This window comes from Falco naumanni, chromosome 5 (genome assembly GCF_017639655.2).
Source record: "Falco naumanni isolate bFalNau1 chromosome 5, bFalNau1.pat, whole genome shotgun sequence".
Classification (NCBI taxonomy): Eukaryota; Metazoa; Chordata; class Aves; order Falconiformes; family Falconidae; genus Falco; species Falco naumanni.
In genome coordinates, this window is record NC_054058.1 from 83,675,806 (window position 1) to 83,699,655 (window position 23,850).

Consider the following 23,850-nt stretch of genomic DNA (forward strand, 5'->3'; position numbering starts at 1 on the left):
AAAAGGAAATAAACCCTATAGGTTGCACAAGAGCTGACAAGAATTTTCTTAAAACCCTTTTTGCAAGAAATAGGAAGCAGTATTTAGATTATTAAAATATAAGTGGACATTAGGACAACACATGTTTTTATTAAGTTAGTCTCTTTAAATTAAAGACAACTGTCAGTAACAACAGATTAATCATTAACTTTTTTTTTTACTTTCAAGAGATTACAGAGTTTTGAAAATTTATATTGGCCATCTCCACTGGTCAGAAGGAGGTTCTTCAACTAGAGGCTCCCATGGTTTCCACTGTATCATTTTTCTTGCCAGGGAAAGTTCATTTTCAGCCTGTTAATAAACACCATACACAAATTCTTAAAAACCTATGCAGCTGCTAAAGTATTAAATTACCTCTATTTCAGTTCATTATCACATCTTACACAGGCTACCACAGTTTTCATCTATAAAACCAAAAGGAACTCTGTGGTTTGGGGGTTTGGGTTTTGTTTTTGAAAAACATATTGAACTGCCCCCAAAAACCCAAACAGTCAGTCCATTCACCCAGTCATTCCCAAAGACAATTTCAAGGTATTTTCTAGTCTTATTTGAATTATCCCCCAGTGATATTCAATCACCTTTTGTCCTTTCCACTGATTTACACTCTGTAAGAAGCAATGTAGGTATACATATATGTAAGGATAACACAGCAAACATGTTAATTGTATTTGGTTTTATCACGGCCATCCCAAACACTACATGACAATTAATTTTCAGATTTTTATTTGCTGTTTGATTGCTTGTTTTGCAGTTAATGAAGATACGGAAAACTGCCAAATTTCTGAACAGCCAAAGGAACACTGAAAACCACTGCTCCTTTTTGTACCCAACCTTAAATTTCCCCAATTTACCTGTAAAATGACTTCTTCTATGTGACCACTATTCAGTTTGTCCTGTAGTTTCTGCACATCTGTTTCCTGTGTATTCAAATCCATATAAATAAACGTTTAGTTTTACTGAGAAGTAGAAAGCCCAGATAAAGCATGAAAACAATCATTTAACCAGATCACACTATCTTCCATCAAATTAGCCGGCTTCTATCATTTTACATTATCAAAGAAATCTTGCACATTTTTCTTACTGGAAAACAAACATCAAACTCCCAATAAATACTAAGAACAAGTACTATTTAACGACTTATTAATTTAACGACTATTTAATGATCCAAAGAAGCATTAGCAGCTAAAGGCTTTAGTATGCATATTGAAAGAAAATTTTAATGTTAGCTCTCTGTAAAATGATATGCAACCTTCCAATTACCACCATAGATACAAAATACCAGCATTGCAGAGTTTAATGTACCAAAATTTTGTCTTTTAAAATGTCGAAGGCTTGTCTAAGATATTACACTGGTAAGAGCACATGCATTTTTTGGGCAAGCATGTAAAAATTACCACTATTCTACAAACATTCTAAAAACTTTATTTTCAAATTTTCACAGAAAATTTCAGTAAGAAATTAATAATTCTTTTTAATATACCATCAAAATATTCCAGTCAAGAACAAAAATAAGCCTCAAAACTTCAATTAGTTCAGAACTGACCACTGAAAGTTACATATACTCCTAAAAAACAGCCAGTCACCTTGAAAATCTTTCCATGTGTAATGTTTATGAAACAGCAATGTACTTACTGTTTGCACCAAATTAAATTTCTGGTTTATAATCTGCTCAGTGTATTTCCTGTATGCTGCATCTTTGGGAATGTTTTGCAGGACACCAAGGATTTTTGTGTACAGTATTCGCAGGCGCTGAAGTGATCACAAGACATGTTTAGAATACACAAGTAGAATTGTTTAATTTCTTATCCTGTTTAACATACTAGGTACCTATCTATACACAAAATATGGAGGGTTATAGTATTTAACCCAGAAATGTAGGATTAACAAAATAACTAAGTCTGAACCACAGAACTCTGTCTTGGTTAAGACTGGGATTTAGGACTAGTAAGTTTCCACTGGTAGATGCCTCAAAGAAAAACAAATGTTGCTATCTGAAGTACATTTAATACAAAATGGATACAATAAAAGCTGTGTCTTTAACACTAACCATACTTTCTAAAAATGAGGCAAATTCTTGTCTAAACCATCATTTTCTGAAAAAAATTGCCTGGGAAAGATAAAAAGAAGCACATAAGCTACCAAAGTTTAACAAGATTTTTTATTATTTTTTTTGCACGTCTCCTCATGCTGGTCCAAAGTTCTGAGTGACAACGAGATTTAAACTGAACTAAACCCTGCAACTTTCATTGTTACATTTAAATGCAGTGATAAAGGCCACATTGTGGTGAAGAAATTGCAGGTTTGGGGCCATACATTGACTAGGTAACTTTATCCAACTGAAGAGGAATGGATGTCCTATAGGAATAATAGGAATAGAACAATACTGCAATCAAAGAAATGCAAAGAGTAACAGGAAATGAAAAGAGGACTGGCACAGAATCTATACTTCAACTAAAACACTGTTGATTTCTTTACTCTTGGCTTTAAATCACTGAAAACATTAGTAAGTTCACCTAGAATGCATCTGACAACAGATGAGTTAGACTGAGCTAGAATCATTTGTACAGGATAATGATTTTTTCAAAGGTTCTTTTTGACAGTATCCCTAACTACTAGAGGCAAAAGCATACCTGAAATAGAATTGTTGCATAGTGGGAAATTTCAAACCAGAGAAATTAAAGAATTACTGAAAGCTTATTCCTTACACTGCCTAACGGGGTAAAAAGCAAGTACTAAATTGCTACAAGAGCCACCTAATGTGGTTCCCAAGAACCACGGAAGTATTCCAGCCTCAGTAGCGCTTGCCATCACAGGGCCTTGATGTGACTTTGCACCACATGGTTAGTTAGCCTCTACTATGTAAGGCTACCCCATGCCCTTAATACAGGTGTAAGTTATTTCAGTACTTGTTGGAAAAATAACAGAGGCAGCAGAAATGTGTATGCCTGTAAAGTTGGAATTACATTTCTGAAGAACTGAATTTAAAGAGTTCTTTGGTTTCACACTGGAGACAAAAGAATCAAATATTGTTTCGTAACAGTACTCATGCAAAGGTTTTTGAAATCAGCACATGCAACAAAAAGTACACGTGTAAAATAACTCCTAATGATACGAATTACACCTTTATTTTCAAGGTTTAAAACTAACTAATAAAATTTTGAAGGTATAAAACTAATAAAAGAATTAGTTTTCCTCCTTTATCACTTTGGAGCATTTTTATACTTATCACTAAGTTGGTGACGCAAACACATGAACAAAAAGCTTTGATCTCACTGAGTTCCCATTAAGTACAGTCCAAGACGTGTGACGTACCTCATGAGGGTTTTCAACCACAGCCAATCCTACAAGCCCACTGGTCTGCATGAAGAGCATAAACACGTTTAACGTACTTAGGCATCTATTCCTATGCTATCCCATTATCTTGTTTGGGCTCCAGATACACACGACAGGGACCATTCTGTGACACGAGCCTCTGCCTCCCACCCCACTCGCGCCATCCCACACACTCCAGCGCTCTGACCAGCGCACGCCGAGGGCGGCAGAGCGCGCAGCGGGCGCAGCCGGCAGCACGGGGCAGCCGACGGATAAGCCTTCCCGGCGGGGGGCACCGCGGCCTACCCGCCTCCTGCCCCCCGCACGGCGGGGCCGCCTCCTCCGCCAAGGGCCGCCGCTGCCCCGAGAGGCACCGGGCCCGCCGCTCCCCGTGGGCCGCGGGGGGGACCGGGCCTCGTGCTCCTTTCACGGCCCCGCTCGCTCCCACCGCGCCGCCCGGGCACCCTCTGCCCAGGAACCCGCCGGGGCGGGGAGAGGCGAGCCCCCCGCTCGGGACGGGGACGCCCGCGGCGCCTCACCTTCCTCAGTACCCCCGCCATGGCTCCGCCACCGGGCACGGGCACCCGCCGGGCGCTGCGGGCACCGACCGGAGGACACGGCCGAGGGCGCCGCACCGCGCGTGCGCCGCAGCCGCACGGGCCTCGATCCCGGCGGGCAGAGCGCGAGGCGGGCCGCCTCCGGGCTGGCGCGCATGCGCTGGGGCTGCGGCGTGGCCGGCGCATGCGCCCCCTGGAGGCGGGGGGAGGGCTGCGGGGGCGGGGCCTGCTCGGGCCTGCTGAGGGCGGTAGCGTTCGCTGCTCCGGCGGCGGCTGCGGGGCTGGCCTCTGTCCGGCCTGGCCCGGCCCGGCCCGGCGGGGCCTCCTGCTCTGAAGGAAGCCTGACAGTGTGGTGTGCGGGCGCTGTGGGGGAGAGGCGGTTGGGCCCTGGCTGTGGAGCCGCAGGGGGAGGGCAGGCGCGGGCACTGCTCAGCCTTGGCAGGGCGCAGCCCGGCCTCGCTGGCGCGGCAGCCCGTGTTGGGGACAGGCCGCAGGGCCTGCCCCCTCGCACGTCTCCCTGAAACCGACACAGGCCGGCCTGTGCGCAGTGTTTGGTCAGGAGCGGTCCCCGATCCGAAGGCAGCCCAAATTTTGGAGCCCAGTGCTTTTGGATGGGCTGGGTATGCTGTAGCAGTACGCTACAGTTCATGCTTTGCTGTACTTACATAGATTTGAATATTCCTTTTTAAATATAAACGTGTTTTGTTAGGGAAGCTGTCTAGACAAAATTGTTGAAGACAGCTTGTGATCAGTTTGCAGAACTTAGAAATTTCTGCATGAGGAATAATCTGTTGAAAGGTTTGTTACTAGAAATGTGTCGCACAGAAATGTTGCATTTAGACTTTTCGCACATTTTAGTAAAAATGCAGTACATGTTTGGTTGATGTGTTCTGTACGGCAGGTGACAGTAGTTGAAAAGCACCTGTTTTTGCCAAGTGGTAGCTAGCTGCCAGTAACGAGTTCTCCAATCTGTTACAGGTTCATAGGTTTTTGTTTTATTTTTTCAAAGTGTTTTGCAGATTCTAAGCTTAGTCCAAGCTTCAGAGTTTATTTCAAAGCTGTCCTTCATTAGACGAATTGGCAATCCTTAAAGCTTCAGAAGTATGTTTGGCTGCTGCTGAGAGCAGTTTTGTCTGATGTGTACTTGGAAATAAAGCTGTTTATGTCCACTCAAGGTGAGATTTTGGTGTAGTAAATGTGATTTGAATATGTGTCAGCTTCCTTCATTCTTTTATGGAGTGTATTTAGGGTTTGCAGAAGTTTCTAGTATGAATTCTAGTTTTCTGCAACATACATGTAAAAAATAAGTACCTTCCAATTGATAACTAATGCAGTGTGTAATAGTAAGCACTTTTATGCCTGGGAATAGGATCTAATTTAGAAATAAGGCAGAAGCTTATAAACAATTAGAATATTATGTATTTTTAGTAAAGTTATTATATTAAAGGGTTGTATGTGCATGTGTTTATCAGTCAGGTGTTCCTGAGGTTGGTACTTTTCTATCTCAGAGAACAGCCAGAAGTATTCTGGAATTTGTTTAATAAAATGAAGCATGCATACACCATCTACAAATTTTAGCTGTGCAATTGGTTTGACAAATTGTGTTAAAAGTAGCTGATTAACTGCAGAATCAAAAATAAGAATCACTGTAATAGAATATGTCAAGCAGGTAATTTTTCAGTTAATGTGATCAGTTAATAAAAAAATTACTGTAAAATACTGACAAAAACAGACTTAAGAGACTTCAGATAGAACGGGAGAAAAGAGCAGTAAGTTTATTGGTGGACATAAACATAACATCCATTTGAAGATGTAGTTGTCCTTCTATTAAGTTTAGATCTTTATAGCCTAGCTGCTAATTTAACAGGTGAATTTTGCATAGTGTGTAAGATGTGATAATAATTGTGTTGTAACTTTGTGTTATTTATTCTGGACACATTTTTCTTAATAATCCTTTTGGCCTGCCTTTGAGCTCCTCTTTTCTATACCTGGTAAGCAAACCCAACAAACTCAAGTTTCAGAATATCATAGAGTTCTCCCTGAAAGCCGATCTTGTATTAATAAGACATGAACTACTGCCATTCCGTAACTAAAGCAAAGTGATTAATACAGTTTTTGTCAGAATTCAGAGTTTGTGCTTCTCCATTTCAGAGTGTACTTTGGACATCATGTCAGAAAGACCTGGAGTTTCTTTTTGAGGCACTGAGAATCTTTACTGTTAAAATTACATTATTTAAAATTTTCTGCCTTTTTTATTGGATCATCCCTGTGTTTTTACCTTCTCTGTGATGGTCCAGCCAGATGATCTATCTCCTGACTGAACTGACCACAGCACAAATTGTTCTATGCCTGGTGATCATCTTCAACCAGATTAGCTCAGTTAGCATCAGACAATAGTTCTAACCATCTGTTTAGACAACCCAAGCATGTAGGTGTCCTTGCCCCATCGTAGTACAAAGAATGAAAAATTCTAAGCCATATCGATGAATCAGTTCATGAAATCAGTCCAGCAGTGATGCAGCAGGAAGTTCCACAAATTGCCAAACTGTTTCAGTGCATAATTGATTTTAAAATATAACAATTCCCAAGACCTAAGAAATATTATTAGAGTACCTTCAACAATTACCTGGTTTTCAAAAAAAAAAAAAAAACCCAAACCACCTACGAAGCATATCACAGTTTATTATCTGTTTAACAGTGGTGACTCTGTTAGGAATATTATCCTGTGTGTTAATATACAGTGCGTAGGTGCCCTAAGAAGACCTTGCTATAGCTGTGACTTCTCTTCCCTTTTTTGTCTCACCAATGAATTTCTCTCACTGCGAAGTCTTGCAAATTGCCATACGATTTGGTATCTGGACAAGAGTCTTGTTCTGGCTTTACATGCATGGAGCGTAATTGACTGATAGATTTATACCTAGTAGCTGTTGGAAGAGCAGAATCAGATACCGTGTACATAGCAATGCAAAATATTATTAAAAATATCTGAAAAGCGAAACAATGCCGTGCTTGTAATGTGGATATGTACTATTTGGAGTGTCCTGGTTATGTGAAAGAAATGAAAGAACTCAAGGTAAGCAATTAAAACATTTGTGTTCTTTATTTTATGCTTTAGGTATATTTCTGTTCTTATCTCTTAGCCAACAGTAGAGCAGTGTCTCAGCACTGTTTCTGTCTGCTTCTGTTGTACTGTGTTGGATTTTTTTTGGAGGCTTGCCACACTTACTTAAGTTGCACTGGCAAAAGAAGTTGCAATGAATATTATTTATCATCAGTAAATGGTTTTCTTGATCTTGTGTCCAAAGATGAGATGCATGTAGTGCCTTAGTTAAGCTTACAGTTTTATGGTTCTATAAATGCAAGTGAATCATGGGGCACAGAAGAGTTCACAGTGTACCATTTCATTTCATCAGAACAATTAAAGATAAGTTGGAAGTTTGTTGTTTTGGTTTGTTTTGTTTCCTTCTTGTCTGTTTATTTTGGTAAAGACAATAAGTAATTGGTTAAAACCAAAACAAGACAGTTATTGCATCAGTGGTAGGTATCCAGCTTCTTTCTCGTCCCATCCCTGTGATTTAATTTACCGGGTACTGCTATTCTTGAGGCTTCGTTTGGGTTATTCTGCTTTTGCATCACTGCTGTCTGTGGTGCCATGCCTCCTGCTTCTTTGTCCAATTTGAAGTTATTAAATCTAGTCAAATAAGTACTATAACTGGCTGTCATGGAATCTATAAAGCTTTGCATCAAATCAGCCTCGGAGAGAGAGACACTTTAGTGTTTGCTGATGTGATATGGCGGGATCTATGACTAGTTAGAGGCTAAACCTTCCCAGATTTGTTTTAATTTATGTAAATATGTTACCAGATTTTGTTAATGTGACCCTTGAGACTAAGTTGGCAAATAATTTATTTTCTTAATGAGAGTTGTTGAACCAATGAGGGCACAGATAATCTTATTATACCATCTAGACCTCGTGTTACATTTGACAAGATTTTAGAGAAGTCATGTGTAATACTTTCCTGTGGGTCAAGTCTGCTTATGTTACAGTTGTACAAGGTCAGACCTTAATTTGTCTAGCAACTGGGTATTTAATTTTAGAAGTATCACAGGACACATCAGCTTGCAGGGCACTGTTCCTGGCTGTTCAAAATGCAGGCCCCAGAGTAACAGTGGCAAGATAATGGGTTGCAAAGGTGAGAATATATGGTATGCTCGCCAGTTAGACTAACAGAGAAGTAGTTTAAAACTGTAATATTTAATAGACTGAGTCCAAATTTAGTCCGCTATTAATTATTTTATTGCTATGAATAACCTCTTTGCATGCCTCAAGGCCTTCTATTTATAGAGAGCAAAGCTAGGATTGTCTAGTTTATTTTAAGGATAAGAAATTAGAATAACATTAACACTCACATAACTTTAGCTTTATACCTATGTTTTCAAAAGTGATGAATGCTTGATACACTTCTTTCCAAGGAAAGATGCAATTTCCATGATTAGCAAGTAGTTCAGATTCTTTTCAATGAAAAAACAGTAACTTAGTTGTAAGAGACCAAAAGTTGCTGGGTTTTTATTGGGTTTTTTTTTTAAGGAAAACAGCAAGAAGTAATACCTAGTTTTTCAGGCATAAATGGAAAAAATATAAGAAAAATATCAGTCTACTCAAAATGTTGTTTAAGGAAACATTCTTGGTAGTACAAAAAGTAAAACTTGTTTAGAATAAGCATTTGCAGTTCTTTCTAGTGATCTAGCGCCTGGGTCTGGTAATTGTGAAATTTCCATAGCTGAGTGGAAGATTTTCCTGCTGAGGTTTTTGGTGTTGTCGTTGCCACGTCACATAAATGTAGCAGGGGTGTCTCTGCTGCTGCTCAGTGTACCAGCCATGTTGTTATATTCCACTGTGATCCTAGTGGAACATCCACGCTTCAGTTGGACCTTGTCACCTCAGCACAGTGTTATTACCAGCAGTGATATCGCAAATCAGGCTCTCGAAGCACGTATAGACCCCTGGCAATGTGTCCAGCACTTGTGCTGTGGTGAGCTGTTGGCCTTATAATTACTGAACCATGTTACAGTCACTTGCTAACTTACCAACTTTCTCATTTTATAATATATTATTAATTCTTCTGGGATAAAGTAATTTGAAAACAGTACACATAACAATCCTGAAATACTGCTCATCTGAGAACTTTCTGGTTAAGCCTGTGTTCAAGCAGAGCTTTACATTGCCTGTGGCATAATCAGCCTGGGGAATACAGCAAAGCAGGAGCTGGCTGACTAAATGGGTATGGAAGTTATATGACCAGGGGAAAAAAATGCTTTTCTATGATGACCTTAAACTGATTTCTTCCTCGAATCTTTTGGAGAGAAAGGGGAGGTAGAAAGGAAATACGTTTTTCTGAAAATAAAAGGATTTTCTTACTAAATTACTATCCTGCAAGATGCGCTGTGCTCTTAACTCTTCTTGGAATCTGTGATGTCAGAGGGTATTGATCATCTGACAGGACTAAACCATATGTGAACATCTTCATAAAGACACTAATATACCAAAACAGCCTTTTTTCAGAGTTTGCAGTGCGAGGGTTTAAGGCCAGGCCTGTGAAAGTCTTTGGGAGTCTTTTTGGTTCAGGCTGTAGGGTAAATACAATATGATGGTCTGTAATATAATAATTTTCAGTCGTAGTTCTCCTAAGGACAGCAACTTCATTAGAGTTTGCAGGGCATGAAGGTCCATCCATGTGGATCTGATAAGGTGATCATGATTCATTAAGAAGATGCTTCAAAAATTTCAGCAATGGCATGAAGTCTTCAAATGGAGGGCTTTCAAAACGAAAGGTGAAGAAAGGGGGGGTAGCTTATGTTTGTCTTTAAGCTGTTGTGGAGGAAACAAGATAATGGATGATACAGACTTTTCCTTAATAAATTCCCTTATGTAAATTAACTGTTTGATCTCGTTAGGAGCATATCCCAGCTGCCAGTGAAATGTCAATGTATTCTAAAATGAACTTCCCTTCTAGCTGATGGCAGGAAGAGGTTGTAGATATGTTTATTGAGATACACTTCTAAAACTGCTAGTCCAGGAGAGGTTTTATCTTTGTTGTCTAATAGGTTTGTCAGTCATCAGAATAGTGTGTATTTGTGGGTTAAATGATGGAAGCTTTAAGGTTCTATCAGAATTAGAAAAGGGTTTATGAAAATGTGAAGAAAAACGCACAGAAGAACCTTAATTCAGAATTCTCACGCATGTCAGTGAAGTGCATTGCCAACAAGAGATGACGAAGAGAGGCTCAGTTTCACGGCCTTATTGATGATGAGAATTTTACATTCTGGTTAATAAGAAACTTGTGACAGCATTTAGGAAGAAAAGATGATTGGCTGCTTTGTTTTGTTTAACTTTTTGAAGTTGCTGTGTTTTGTATTACACATTGGAAGTTTGACATGGGATACCTTCCTTTCTGCATAAAGCAAACTATATTTTAAAACCCCCATCTTCTTATTAATTTCTTTTTTCTGCAACAAACTTGATAGGCTTTCCTAAGCTAGTTTTGATCGTAAGAATTTCAGAACATCATTGTCATTGTTTTTTAGAATTATGGAGAAGTTTGTGTTGTTCATCCTGTCCAACAGGATGTCAGTCAGCTTTCTCAGTAATTTCTGACATCTTTATTGCATGAGAAGTTTTAGCAAAACTTCAGTATGCCAGAATGTAACTTTGAGAACTTGTAAGCATTAATATGATATGCAGCAGATTTAACATTATGCAAGATGTGAAAGATTTTAGTATGTATGTCTGCATTGTGCTGACCAGTTCATCAGTCGAATTTATGTGTGAAATCTTTTAGACTCTTATGCTGAAGCCTTGATTAGAGACACAAAAGGAACAGAGAACCTTCCAGAAAAGCATTGTCTTTTATGAGCAATGTAAAAGTCTAGTCTATTCTTATAAGACCCAATTGAAAATGTGTCTGTGAGTTCGGTTTTTTTATTTATTATTTGTGGAGGATTTTTGCAGTCAGAGGTGGCAGTTAAGGCCAAAATTGTATATTTTTTTCCTTCAGAGAAAATGGGACTAAAGCGGAGATATTTTTTCCACTTCCCATCAGATTGTCCATCCTTGCGGTTAAAAACCTGGGCCATGGTTCCAGTACATTTTGAAAGAAGTGGGAAACTCTATTATATGGGAATCTGAATCCAAGACCTTTAACTTCTGAGTCAGTCTGACTGTAAACCCCTAGTAATTTACTTTTGGTTTACATGCTTTATGATGATGTACCAAGTAGTAAACTGTTTGTGGATGGGATTATAATATTGGCTGTGGTACTTTGGTTGTCTTACTATTTACAGGAGCAATGCAGAAATTAGTCTAAAAAGAAATCTGGTTAACAGTTTCCCTTGAAGATCATTTTCAGAAAATGTGCTCCAAATAATTTTTACAATGTTCCTTCTCTATTTGCAAAATTACTAGGACACCCCACAATGCCATTCTGTAAGAAACGCACTACAGATGCTTAGTATAATTGTTTAATACTTGTGCAACACTTTGATGAAGATAAAGTGTTCTGTGTGGTAGATACTCTATAAACTGGGGGAGGAGTAGTTTAAAACTTTTTAAAAAAATAATTCAACATCTGGTGTCCCCAGTCTGATTTAAGGATAAACATGTTAAGCCACTAAGATTGAATCAAACAGAGAAACTTTGGCAAAACCCAGACCCCACATGTTAAAACCTGGGTAGCAACAGCTAGGCATGTATTAAGTTTTTGTTCGTTATGTATCTTTTATGATATATAAATACTACCTTGTACACTTCAGGAACCTACAGGAAGATGTTGTGAAGAGCAATATTCCTGACCATCCCATTATAGTTACAATTTACTAGCAAGGCATTTGGTTGATGTGATATCACCAGCAAAAAGCGTAGTGAACATAAGCCACAGTTAAAACTGGTGATACAAACAGTCTGAATTTAAGCTGGTAAGTACAGTTCAGAGGTTTGACATAGTCCGTCACTAATACACTGAGCCTTCCAGCTGCTCTCACACCTTGAAGATAATTCTAGCATGGCTTGACCATCACCTGGGCTTGTATACTGAACTCCCGTCATTGTCCATTAAACTTCATGACTGCAGAAGTAGTGCAGAGATTCCAAAGTCCTTAGCTTGCCTTGACAAACCATACCTTGGCAGTGTAAAAATAAAGGAAGACTTGCAAGTGTTTATGGTGTGGGTTTTTTTTAATAATATATTACTGATCATTAAAATTAATAATGACACAAGGCCATTGTAAAGTTTTGTTATACAACCACTTGTCCATGAATTCCAAAAATCTTGCACATTCTTATGTTAACATAAAGTAGCTTTTGTGTTTTATTTGTCTCTCCCTCAAATCCCTTATTTTTTATTTGAGAAAACTTCCATCCCTTTCCAGGAAAGGAGAGGTTAATACAGGTTACAGCTGAAAACTATTCACAAAATCATAGAATGGTTTGGGTTGGAAGGGACCCTTAAAGGGCATCTCGTCCAACCCCCCTGCAATGAGCAGGGACATCTTCAGCTAGATCAGGTTGCTCACAGCCCTGTCCAGCCTGACCTTAAATGTTTTCAGGGATGGGGCATCTACCACCTCTATGGGCAACCTCTTCCAGTGTTTTACCACTTTAATTGTAAAAAATTTCTTCCTTATATTTGGTCAAGATCTACCCTCCTTTAGTTTAAGACCATTATTCCTTTTCATATTGCTGCAGGCCCTACTAAAAATCTGTCCCCATCTTATAAGTCTCATTTTAAATCTTGAAAGACAGTAGAGTTCTGAAATAACAGCTGGATGACATGTCACCACCTGAACTGTAGTGCCATGCCGTGGACTTTCGCATACTGGAATCCCATGTCCAAAGAGCACTGGTTGGTGGATCCACCTTGTATCAGTTGCCAGTGCTGCTCTGGCTGAAGGAAGCAGGGAAAAATGCGCTTTCCCCATGAGTCAAGTCAGTTCAGAGTTTCTCTAAAATAATTTGATTTTTGTGTAAATCCTGAATAAGTGCAATGTGTGATCAACCTTAGAGCTGGTTGGGTGTTTCATTCTGAACTGCAGACCCTCTCTGTAAATAATTCTCAGGCAATTTGCGTGGGTCTTGTGTCTGTAATTATTAAATGTGTATGTATGTGTTTATGTTCATGAATTCCTTGGGAATGCCTGTGTTTGATAGGAATAATTCATGAGGTGATGACTTTGTTTACTGTTCATTATTCATGCTTTTATGGAAATCATATATTCACTGACTTGATGACCACAGCTTTCTAAAAAGGAGAAGTTTCTTTTTATGGTTCACAGATTGTCCAGTATTTGCCTGTAGATGACAAATGTAGCATGTGAACAATAAAAAGAGCTTTTCCTAAATGGAATGTCTAGTACTAAATGTTTCCAGGGTTGTTTTCTTTTCTATCACCATTTTTAAACAGGAATTTAATCATATTTAAATAGGAATAAACTCACCAAAACATTATTAAAGTAAAAGAAATTTATGGAAACACCTGATTTTATTATAAAAATACCTTAAGCAAGATATGACCCTTATGATCTTTAGCAGTGTATTTTTGTGTGTATTTGCAAACAGCTCATCATTATAGCTCACCATAAAAAATTATGGATGAAAGAGAAGATTTGGTTGAAGATCTGCTCACTGAATATGCCATACAGCTTAGCATTCAAGAATCAAATGGGGCCAAACCACCAGTGTCTTCCAGCTATAATGACAGGTACTATTGATTCAATGTATGTTAGAGATTATCCATATTTTAACAGTGTTTTGATACATGGATATTTAGTGCCTTTTAACATGCTTAAAACAGGTCAGACTGTTACGCCTGTCAGTGAAGCACTGTCTGAAGCAATGATTGCAAAGAGTAAACAGAATAGAAATGCTGATTTTGTTTTTCTCAAACATTTCTAAAGCCTCAAACCTTAAGGCAATGGATTTGGATTTGTTAGTAGTGTATCTGTTCTGTTATTGTAACAGTGTCCCAGGCTTTCCCTGTGCACTCGGATACATACATGTACAAGAAAAATCCAAACCAGAAGAATAACAAAAACCCCACAGGGATGTTCCAGTGAGGGTTCATATGTGACATTAATGTTACGGTTAAGAGTGGTTCCCGTGATTAAGAAATGTGGTGCTCAGCTGAGCTACATGGGGTGATGAGAGCTTAGGGAGCTGAGATTTGCTTGGCTAAACAGTACTTCCCTTAGCGTTTCAGGCCATTCACGTTCTTACAAAAAGTGTGTATGTCAAACAGAGCTGAACTTCATCTTCACAGAAGGTTTTCAGCAGTAGTCCCATAAATACATTTTGTAGATTGCCCTGTATAAGATGGGAGGACATAGAACTGTAAGTCTTGGGGGACTGTTAACCTTTCCTCATTTCCTGTGGGCTCTCGTGAAGGTTTGGGCCCTCATGGGGCTCCTGCTGTAGGACTGGAATCTCCCTTGTCACTGAAGGCTCTCAGGCAGAGCCACCGGGTACTCTTGTTATTTGGCTGTTTTTTGTTGGTTTTTTTCGTAAATCATTAAATCTGATTTATTTCTTAATATGCTTTTATCACCAAATATCTCAAGGAACTAGTAGGCACTAGCATTTAAATTCAATCTCATGGATGTTTAAATGATATTCTTAAAAACATTGCAACTCCTTTTTTTTCTTTTTTTCTTTTTTTTTTTTTTTTTTTTTTTTTTTTTTTTTTTAGGGAAAATGGTACCACTGACATCATCAAACTCTCCTTCATTAGTGAATATTGACATTCTGATTCTCATTCATTTTCATTCTTACTTGCTGTCTAAGGTTTCTGAATTTTAAGGGCTCATTTCTGTAGTGTGGGGTAAATACAGTTTTTTAGTCTGTGTCAGAATTCTTCACCAAATTAGGAGTTCATTCAGGTCAGCCCGCAACAGGAATTGCATCTAACTTGAGAACTTTGGATACTCTGAAGGTCCACAGAACAGACTTAACTTAGGAGGTCACAAGGCTAATCAAGATTGTAGTATATGTATTCAAAGGAAAGTTGGCTCAGATGAGGACCTAATGGAAAATATTCAATAAATAATATAATGCATCTACTTCCTGTTTATATTTTCTGTTTTCTGCTCTTTTTTGGATAGTTTTGTACCACCTAGTGAGGAAAATAGGAAAATTGTAGCATCCATAAAGCAAGGTAAAAACCCTAAAATGAAATAGTCCCTTTGCAAAACTGAGCTTTCCGTATGTTATTTTCCCAACTGCATCTCATTTATCTGTTGGATTTTTTAAGGTCAAGTATTTGGGCTCCAAGAACTTGTGAAACAGAAATACGCTTTGGATGAAGCTGATGAAAGAGGGTGGTTTCCACTGCATGAGGCTGCAGCCCAGCCTATTCAGCAAATACTTGAAGTCATTTTAGATGGTAAAGTAGAAATATCCCATAAGATAAGGGGAGCAGCAAAAAACCATAGAACAATAAACAGCCATTCACAACAGCAGGCTAGAATTGTTTAGTGAAAAAAGAATGATCAAATCTTCCATGGAGCATCTTGCTTATGTTGTTTAAATATTCAGGCAAATTTTCTTTTGGGGAAAGTTGCATCAATTTATACCAGCAAAGAACTTGGAACATTTCTAACATTTTGTTCAGACAGAGCAGAAATTAGTGATTCAGCATGTTTGGCAGTATTAGTTAGGTTAAGTTAAACATAACTACAAGTACTTTTTGTAAAGACTTAGCATTTAAGGGCTTCTGGTATATGTGTATGTGTTAACAACCTTGTGCTTTAATTTTGTTTTACCTTCTCTCACCTCTAGCATCTTATAAAATAATGTGGGAGTACAAAACATGCGATGGAGAAACGCCATTAACTTTGGCAGCAAAAGCTGGCTTTGTGGAAAATGTACGAACGTTGCTGGAAAAGGGTGTTTGGCCCAATACCACAAATGACAAAGGAGAAACTCCACTTCTGATCGGTAACTGCCTCCTCTCCCTAGGTTTAAGCAAGCAGTGCTTCCCTTGTGCTGAGTACTCACCCGAGTGCTCTTGTTGGCTTGTGTGGTTTAGATGCTGGTCATCTTTTTAGATGAAACTAAGTGCCCAGCTCTTGGTGAAACATACCCAGTGTTCAGTTCAGCACTCATTATGCTTTAAGTGATCACTGAGCTGATCTTAAGGATGCTCCTTATGCTTTAGGTGATTGCTGGACTGGTCCTAAGAAAATGGCATGTATTTCTTTGCTCAAGATACCTTCTCTGTTTCTTCAGGTGCATAAGACCTTTACCAGCCTATTTGGCAATCTTAAAGTACAAGTATGGTACAAGAATAAGCTGTTGCTTTAACCTGAATGTGTGTTTTCTGGAGGTTATTGGAGATTTTTAGCTTTATCAGGTGATTTCCTCAGAGGTAGGCAGGTATTTTCAGTGTCAAAATCTCCCATCTCATTTCCTTCCCCTCTTGCACTGAAAATAAGCTTCAGCTGCATTTCTGTGTAATACCCCAATTTAAAGAAAGATGATTCCTTTGGAAGATTTTATGCTACTGGTAGACTTAAATGAGCTTTACCATACATGAGTAATTTAGCTATATTAGCTTCTAATTTCTGTTGAATGTCAAAACATCTCCATTCTTCTGAGGAAAAGAAATCTGTGAAATTAAAACAGTTTGAGAAAAAAAAATGAGAAAAAAAAATCAGTGTTGAAATATTCAGTTATCTGAATTTTTGTTCCATCAGATGCGATTACCATATTAACATTTCAAGGCACTGAGGCATTTCTAGAGGGTTCCTCTACAATCTTTTGCTTTGCATTGTTTCAGCGCTTTTCAGTAATCGTAAGTCTGTGACACATTTAAGTTATTTTCAGCCTTGGCTTTTAATGAACTCTGCAAAGAGTTAACTAGAGCTTATGAAAAGGGTCTTTCCCCCTTGTAATGACAATTAATTTTCCTAAATGTTTCTCTATACAAACTCCTGAAAATTAGATTTGTCAGCTATGTACAGCTTATGTGATGCTTTTTATGTTTTTCTGTCGTTTAGTGCTGAAAATGTGGATGTACATATTGTTGTGCATCATAGATTTCAGTCTTAGTCTCAGTGAAATAGAGGATCTGGTGCTTAACACAATAATAGATGATGCTCATGATTTAATTGCTCCTTTTAATTTTAAAGCTCTGGATTAAAGGGCTCTTCAGTAGAAAGGTAAATGCTGAAGAAATACCTATCTAGTGGGGTGATTTCTGCTTCCAGGTACATTTGGTAGTAATCTACTTCAAAGCAATTGCGGATAATTATGAAGACTGTTGCCTCTTAAAAGCCTTCTTACTTGTGTAATGGGACATTCACAAAAGTTAAATTTGCTAACCCTATGATGCTTGCCTCCTGCAGCTGCCCCAGCAGTCAGTAGAGAGATCTGCTATTCCAGAGTGTAGTTCAGAAGTAAAATTAGACTCTTAATCAGGATCACTATTTTATATGTAAATAATTTGCAGATGTAGTTATCCATGAAAACCACGGAATCTCAAAAGGGCAGAATGTGGCCTTTAAGTATGACAGGTGTCAACTGTACTTTGGCAGAGAACAGCCAGTGAGTACACACTAGGAATAGAGTTACCAGGTGACAAAGTCACAGGTGGAATTTTCTGGGGTCCCTGTAATGTTTGCACCAACTTTAGAAGTAAGGACCGTATTTGAATACTATATTAATTGTTGCTTTCCTTGTGATACATCTGCTTCTGCTTTCTCAGAATCAAAGTGGTGCTACTTTTGCCTTCTGTGTTCCAGACTGACATATTTTCCAGCTTGTGTTGGTTTACCTTGATTTCCCAAGCAGCTGACATTATTGCTTATTTTCCAGTAAATTGAATTCCCAGAGGACTGGAAACCTTTTTAATTTCCTCCTATCAGTACACAAGGAAAAACTTCACTGAACTTATTAGATGCCTTTAACTTTCAGGACAACATACCTGGAAATGTAATTGTATTATTTTCTTCCTTTTTAAAATATCTTCAAGCTATAAGAAGGGGCTCTTTTGAAATGGTATCCACTCTGATTAAACACAACTGTAGTATCCACCAGCCGTGTGTAAAACGTTGGTCAGCAATGCATGAAGCTGCAAAACAAGGACGAAAAGACATCGCTGCTCTTCTTCTGAAGAATGGTGGAAATGTGAACCTTAAGGATGGATATGGAGTAACACCATTAGGTGTTGCTGCTGAATATGGTCACTGTGATGTGCTGGAGCATCTTATTCATAAAGGTATGTAGTCAGGTAAAAGGGAAACAGCTCTGCACTAGCATACATCTTGCCTGGTTGCTGAAGTGGTTTAGAGTGGTCATGGAAAAGGAAGGAAAGACTACTGATGAATGAGAAGATTTGGTTTCTTGGAAGGAAAGGAAGCATATATGAGTGTTCCGCTAGACTGGAGCGATGCTTACGTGTTTCCATAATGCATGAGAAAGGAATGCCAGAGTTGATACCAATCCATTTCAGTCAAGGCGGGTCTTACTGCTATGCATGCCTTTCTTGCCCTTCTTCATTTCTCTTTACACCCCTCCCTCCCCTCCCTTCCTCCCTTCCGTGTATTATATTGGTATATATTGGTATTGATTAGTGGAATGAAGTATTTTTGAAATATGCCAGAACTTTGAAAATCCTCAGTTACACTTACAGTGAAAGCACACCCCACTCAGGTGAGCATTTGAACTTGTATCTGTCCAACTCTTGTTTTGCCTTTTGAGTTTTGCATTTGCCACAATAAGTATTTCTTGTTTTACTAAAGCTTTAACTTAAATGCATCTGAAAATGAAGAGGAAAGTACTCTGGGCTTGTTTTTATGATGATCTGCAAATCACTTTGGATATAATGATAAACTCTGTGTCCTTCAAGGTGGAGATGTCCAGGCCTTAGCAGATGATGGTGCGTCAGTACTGTTTGAAGCAGCCGGAGGAGGGAATCCAGACTGCATAGCTCTTCTTTTGGAATATGGAGGAAGTGGCAATGTGCCTAATAAGGCAGGACTGCTTCCCATACACAAAGCAGCTTACGAGGGGCATTACCTGTGAGTATGAGTTTGGGCTTTACATTTTCTTTAAGGTACAGTGTGGCACAAAGTCACGTTGAAGACCACTGTAGTAAACTTGCAAGTGTATAGATCATTTATTTCAGAAGTGCCTATGTTACATTAGTTTGAATTAACTTTTAAGTGTTTTTTAGTATAAACAAAGCAAAATGCAAAACACACGCTTTAGAAGTGAAAACCACTGAAACAACTTAAATACAAAGTCCTGTTTGACAGTGCTCAAAACTGGTGTTTCTGTGTTTGGATCGTTTTGTGTAAAGTATCTTAGCTGGTAATTCAGTGTATAGCTGGACGGGGGTCATTTTCTTCATGCAGGGAAGCAATGCCTAACTAGTTTTATTCACTGTTTTTTAGGGCCCTGAAGTATCTCATTCCAGTCACATCCCAAACTGCAATCCAGAAAAGTGGGTTAAGCCCTGTACACTCAGCAGCAGATGGCCAGAACTCGCAGTGTCTAGAGCTCCTCATTGAGAGTGGTTTTGATGTCAATACTCTCTTGGCTGAACACATTTCAGATAGTTATGATGATGAAAGGAAGACCGCACTTTATTTTGCTGTTTCTAACAATGATGTTCTTTGCACTGAAATATTACTCAAAGCAGGGGCAAATCCAAACAAGGACCCTTTAAACTGTCTTCTTGTGGCAGTGAGAGCTGGCAACCATGAAATTGTAAGGCTGCTCCTATCTTACGGAGCAAATGTCAATTGCTACTTTATGTTGGTTAATGACACGCATTTCCCTAGTGCCATTCAGTATGCTTTGAATGATGAGGTGATGCTGAGGCTGTTGCTCAATCACGGATATAGTGTGGAGATGTGTTTTGACTGTATGCATCAAGATATCTTTGGAAATTCTTTTGTGTGGTCAACTCCAGAGGAAGAGATTCTCCCCGGATGGACTTCTTCTGTAATAAAGGATAATCCTGTAAATATATACCTACCTTCCTTCCTTCTCTTCACTTTACTCTTTCATTAGCCAACTTGAGACATTCCAGATTATTATGCACGGTTAAGATTAACATACTGGCAAAATCCTTTTTTAAAATGCCATAAAAATAAAACAGCCACTTTTCAGTTTCTACTCTGAGAAAGGGAAGATTTATATACCTGGAGTGGTTTTAGATTGGGGTTCATATATTAGAGATTTTGAGAAATCATGAGGCAGGATTCTGGAATTTCTGTTCCTATTCTAACCAGCGGAGTAGATACATTTCCAAAGAACAAAGTAGTGCCATAAATTAAAGCAATGTTGCAATAATTATTGGCCTTCAGGACTGTTCAGACAAATTAAAGGATTACAAAGGTTAAGCATGGAAGAAAATGGCTTTTAAGTAACTTACCTAGACATCAGTTTGACTGTTAAAGGTCATTGCTAAAACTTTGTTTAAATTATCTCGTGTAATAGCTTTAAAATATGTTATGTTGGCATTCCTCTACACAGATATTGAAATTATGACTTGATATGTTTTCCCTTTCAGTTCTGTGACTTTATTGCTGTTCCTTGGTTGAAACATTTAGCAGGAAAAGTGGTTCGTATTTTTATAGATTACATGGATTATGTTCCTCTGTGCACAAAAATTAAGTTTGTCTTAGAAACACAGAAAGAATGGACAGAGATACGTCAGATTTTGGGTAAATATCTAACTTCCAGTTAATGATGTTATGATTTATTATAGGAGACTTTAACTGCTTATCAGTTTTGTCAGTCAAGTCACAGTATTGTCAAGTCACACTCACCCAAAGTGTTTCAGCAGTCCAAATGTGTACTAGCGAAGAATAAGGTTGTGCCTGTTACCCAGTTCTCAGATTGAGACAGGTCTTTACCTATTGCCACTGGTCATAAATTAGTTAATTGGACTGGAATATGGCAAACGTGCAGCTGGTGAGAACTGATGTCACAGGAAATGTCACTGTTGTGCGGGAAGCTCTTTTAGTTGAGCATGACTACTGAGGTACTTCTCAAACTCCTCATTAACCCATGTGACACTAGTCATTGCACAGCTATGGTGCACAACTTTTTTTATTGACAAATATTGCTCATGCTTCCATCCTTTTTGCTCCCTTGATCTTTCAAGTCTATTAATTGTTCAAAGATGATGGTAAGAGTGTGTTTTAGATCCCATTATGTTCAAGGTGGTAGGTGCTGACAATGAGTGTGCCATCACAATCTGTGTACCATCATTCCCTAGCTCTTGACTTACATGATAGACATCTAGAGTTGCCATTATTAATACTGTAATTGAATAATATTTCTTATGTATGCTTTACATTTGAAGTTGTACACCAGAGTTGTGCACCAGAGATAGGTTTCACCCACCTTAATTTAAACAAACCTGTTAGGGAATATATTAAACATTCTCTTTGCATGATTTAATTTTATTTTACTTTTTTTATTATTTATTTTAAATAGAATCCGATTTTAACATCAGCTGTCAAACCCCAAAATATTTAGGTTTAAAACTGGTACCCTGTATTTCAGTTTGTTTCAGTATTTTACACTGGCATGCAGAGGAACTCCTTTTTTGTTAGTGTCACAGGAACATTCAAATAATTTGGTAGTCTTAAGTACTGGTATTTCAGGTATGGTGACAGTTTTGTTGTGTTCAGGAAGGCTAAATTAAACTGAGCTCTTTGACTGATGTAAACTCTGATAAGAAGTATTTGTTTAGAAGACTCAGCAGGCCCAAGCATGTTAAGGTCTGGTCCTGGTGCCTTACTGATACAGCAGCAATGGGAGGTGCCATGGCTGGCCTCAATATGCAATTTTTAAAAGGGGCACCTAGAGAAAGGAGACATCGTTCATCAGTTACCATTGATTACGCTGAATAAAGTCCTGGTTTAGGTATTCAGATGGGTGCTTTGGAGACAGAGTACAGTGTGCGTATTTCCAAAAGTGAGACAATAATATTAAGCAGATATCTGATCGAATAAGTTTGGTTAATAGCGCATTGTGTATCGTCACAACTCTGAAGTTAAAAGAATGCTATTTTATTCAGAAGTGACAAAACAATAATGCCCCAAGGTAATAGATTTTGATATTAATTTTATTAGAGCATGTACCGAGAATGTTAATGGCACTGATTTTTGCACCATATTTCTCTTGCTATTTTTAGATAATCCTCGCCCTTTGAAACATCTTTGTCGTCTGAAAATACGTAAACTCTTGGGGTTAAGGAGACTCCAGAAACTGTCATCCATGAAGAAGTTTCCACTTCCACCAGTTCTCAAGAACTATATCCTATACAAAGAATATGATCTGTATGGAAAAGGGATAAATCTAGAATAGTTTTTTAAAATAATTGCATATAGTCTGTAATGCGATGCATTTCCTCACTATTTTTTACTAGCTAAAGACCTGCTTAGTGTTTCATATGCATTCACAACATTCTGATACTTGTTAATAGTTCTTGTATGGGAACAAATTTTTCTTCAAAGCTAGTACATTACAGCTCATTTTTTCACACAACATTGTATTATCCAAATACAGGCTAAAATCAGAATAAGGATGCTATAATAATTATGTAGAACAGTGCACTCTAAATGGGAATTTGGATGAATAAAGGATAAAAGAAAAATTTTCATGATGGGACTTCACAATGAAGAAGATAATTGCTGCTCTCAGTTTGTGGCAGTAGTTTATCTGTAAAAGAAAATAAATGTCTAAATTACCTTGGCAAAGAAAAAACTCATGTCTCTGTCATATAATTGGCCTGAAATGTTGCACATTTTTTACTTTGAAGATCATGGTCCTATTATAAACAAAACACTGAAAAGATTCTTTTCAGCTATTTTTGCACCATGTTTGCTCCCAAGTATGACTGCTGTGTGTGCCAGTACCGCATGTTTCAAGGAAAAATTTGAAGGGCCTTTAAGTAGGCTGTTTTAAAGACAGAGTAGATTTGGATGGACAAACAAACCAGGCAATTGAGCTGCATATCCCCTTGTTTGAGAAATGTTGCAATGTCAGAACTCTAATTGTGGATCCTACAGAGTTTTGACAGATCACTTTTCGTTCAGACTAAACACCGCCCTCAGTCATGCTGTAATATGCTTGGCACAGTGTGCTTCTGCATGTCTAGAGAAAAACACATCTGATTAAATAGTCTGTAAATTATTCTATTAAAAGTGGATTGCACTTACCCCTGTTGCTGTTGTACCATCCCTTCCACCTTGGGGGGAAAAAAAGAAAAAGAACCTGCCTAAGAAAGGATTTCAGTTGGTAGATGTCAGGAATACATAGGGCATAGTCAGAGTTCAGCTAAATATGTAATTTAAGAAATAAGCTAGTTATCACTCAAACCAAAGGGGTCAGCTGAAGCATCCTTCAGCCCTACCCCCTGCATTGGTCTCCCTGTTCTTCAGAACTTCCCCTTATTTGCTGGATGTCATTGTCATATGTTGTACTAGCAGCCAGAGATGCAGATTCCACATACCAGTCCTGTGTGGGTCTGTTCTTTCTCACAACAGATATACAGGAGCAAACGGAAGGGGTGGAAATAACTGGTCTGGGACATGTAATGAGGGTTGAACCGGAGGCTTAATTGCTGCTTCTGCTCTCACTAGGGCTCCTATTCATCCAGCTTTGCAAAACGTGTCCTCTGTTTTTTTGCCGGAAGTTTTGGCCAGGATGAAAACTAATTTGGTCACTTGTGAAAAATTTCTAAATATCTGGCATCTGGGCCAGGCCCCTGACAAGAGGATGCTCCAGGTGGGTGACTGATGACTCCAGGCATTGCCTGAGCACAGAGTGCCTGGTGAACCCAACGCGGCTGTCTGCAGTCAAGGCTCCACTGGCCAATACATCCTGGACATACCAGGATAAATGCATATACGCTGCGTGACCTATAAACTGGTA

The 23,850-nt window shown here is 38.6% G+C and overlaps 2 protein-coding genes across 4 annotated transcripts; one reads left to right on the top strand and one right to left on the bottom strand.

Annotated features, from left to right (window-relative positions):
* Window positions 1–109: 109 nt before the first annotated feature.
* NDUFA5 (NADH:ubiquinone oxidoreductase subunit A5) lies at window positions 110–4,023 on the bottom strand. The gene is made up of 5 exons (XM_040595620.1): window positions 3,891–4,023; window positions 3,352–3,396; window positions 1,672–1,788; window positions 891–956; window positions 110–330 (listed from the first exon to the last, which is right to left on the bottom strand). The coding sequence occupies exons 1-5, from the start codon at window positions 3,909–3,911 to the stop codon at window positions 229–231; spliced, it is 351 nt and encodes a 116-aa protein (XP_040451554.1). The 5' UTR covers window positions 3,912–4,023; the 3' UTR covers window positions 110–228.
* A 124-nt stretch (window positions 4,024–4,147) lies between these two features.
* ASB15 (ankyrin repeat and SOCS box containing 15) lies at window positions 4,148–22,680 on the top strand. 3 transcript variants are annotated; one of them, XM_040596659.1, is made up of 10 exons: window positions 4,148–6,981; window positions 13,519–13,660; window positions 15,057–15,109; window positions 15,206–15,337; window positions 15,733–15,891; window positions 17,927–18,172; window positions 18,803–18,974; window positions 19,350–19,920; window positions 20,474–20,627; window positions 22,109–22,680. In XM_040596659.1, exons 2-10 carry the CDS (start codon window positions 13,548–13,550, stop codon window positions 22,279–22,281), a joined length of 1,773 nt encoding a protein of 590 aa, XP_040452593.1. In that variant the 5' UTR covers window positions 4,148–6,981; window positions 13,519–13,547; the 3' UTR covers window positions 22,282–22,680. The 3 variants fall into 3 exon arrangements, with proteins under 3 accessions (XP_040452593.1, XP_040452594.1, XP_040452592.1); XM_040596660.1 differs by having other exon boundaries at window positions 4,148–5,083; XM_040596658.1 differs by lacking the exon at window positions 15,057–15,109 and having other exon boundaries at window positions 4,148–4,262; window positions 4,918–6,981.
* Window positions 22,681–23,850: the final 1,170 nt, after the last annotated feature.

Bases quoted from the DNA above. Each gene is read 5' to 3' on its own strand.
- NDUFA5 (XM_040595620.1), bottom strand. From the start codon at position 3,911: ATGGCGGGGGTACTGAGGAAG. The intron at 3,397-3,890 runs GTGAGGCGCCGC...CTCTTCATGCAG, and splicing joins TGGCGGGGGTACTGAGGAAG to ACCAGTGGGCTTGTAGGATT. The intron at 331-890 runs GTAAATTGGGGA...GTTTATTAACAG, and splicing joins TAGAAGAAGTCATTTTACAG to GCTGAAAATGAACTTTCCCT.
- ASB15 (XM_040596658.1), top strand. From the start codon at position 6,931: ATGTACTATTTGGAGTGTCCTGGTTATGTGAAAGAAATGAAAGAACTC. The intron at 13,661-15,205 runs GTACTATTGATT...GGATTTTTTAAG, and splicing joins TCTTCCAGCTATAATGACAG to GTCAAGTATTTGGGCTCCAA. The intron at 15,338-15,732 runs GTAAAGTAGAAA...TCTCACCTCTAG, and splicing joins ACTTGAAGTCATTTTAGATG to CATCTTATAAAATAATGTGG.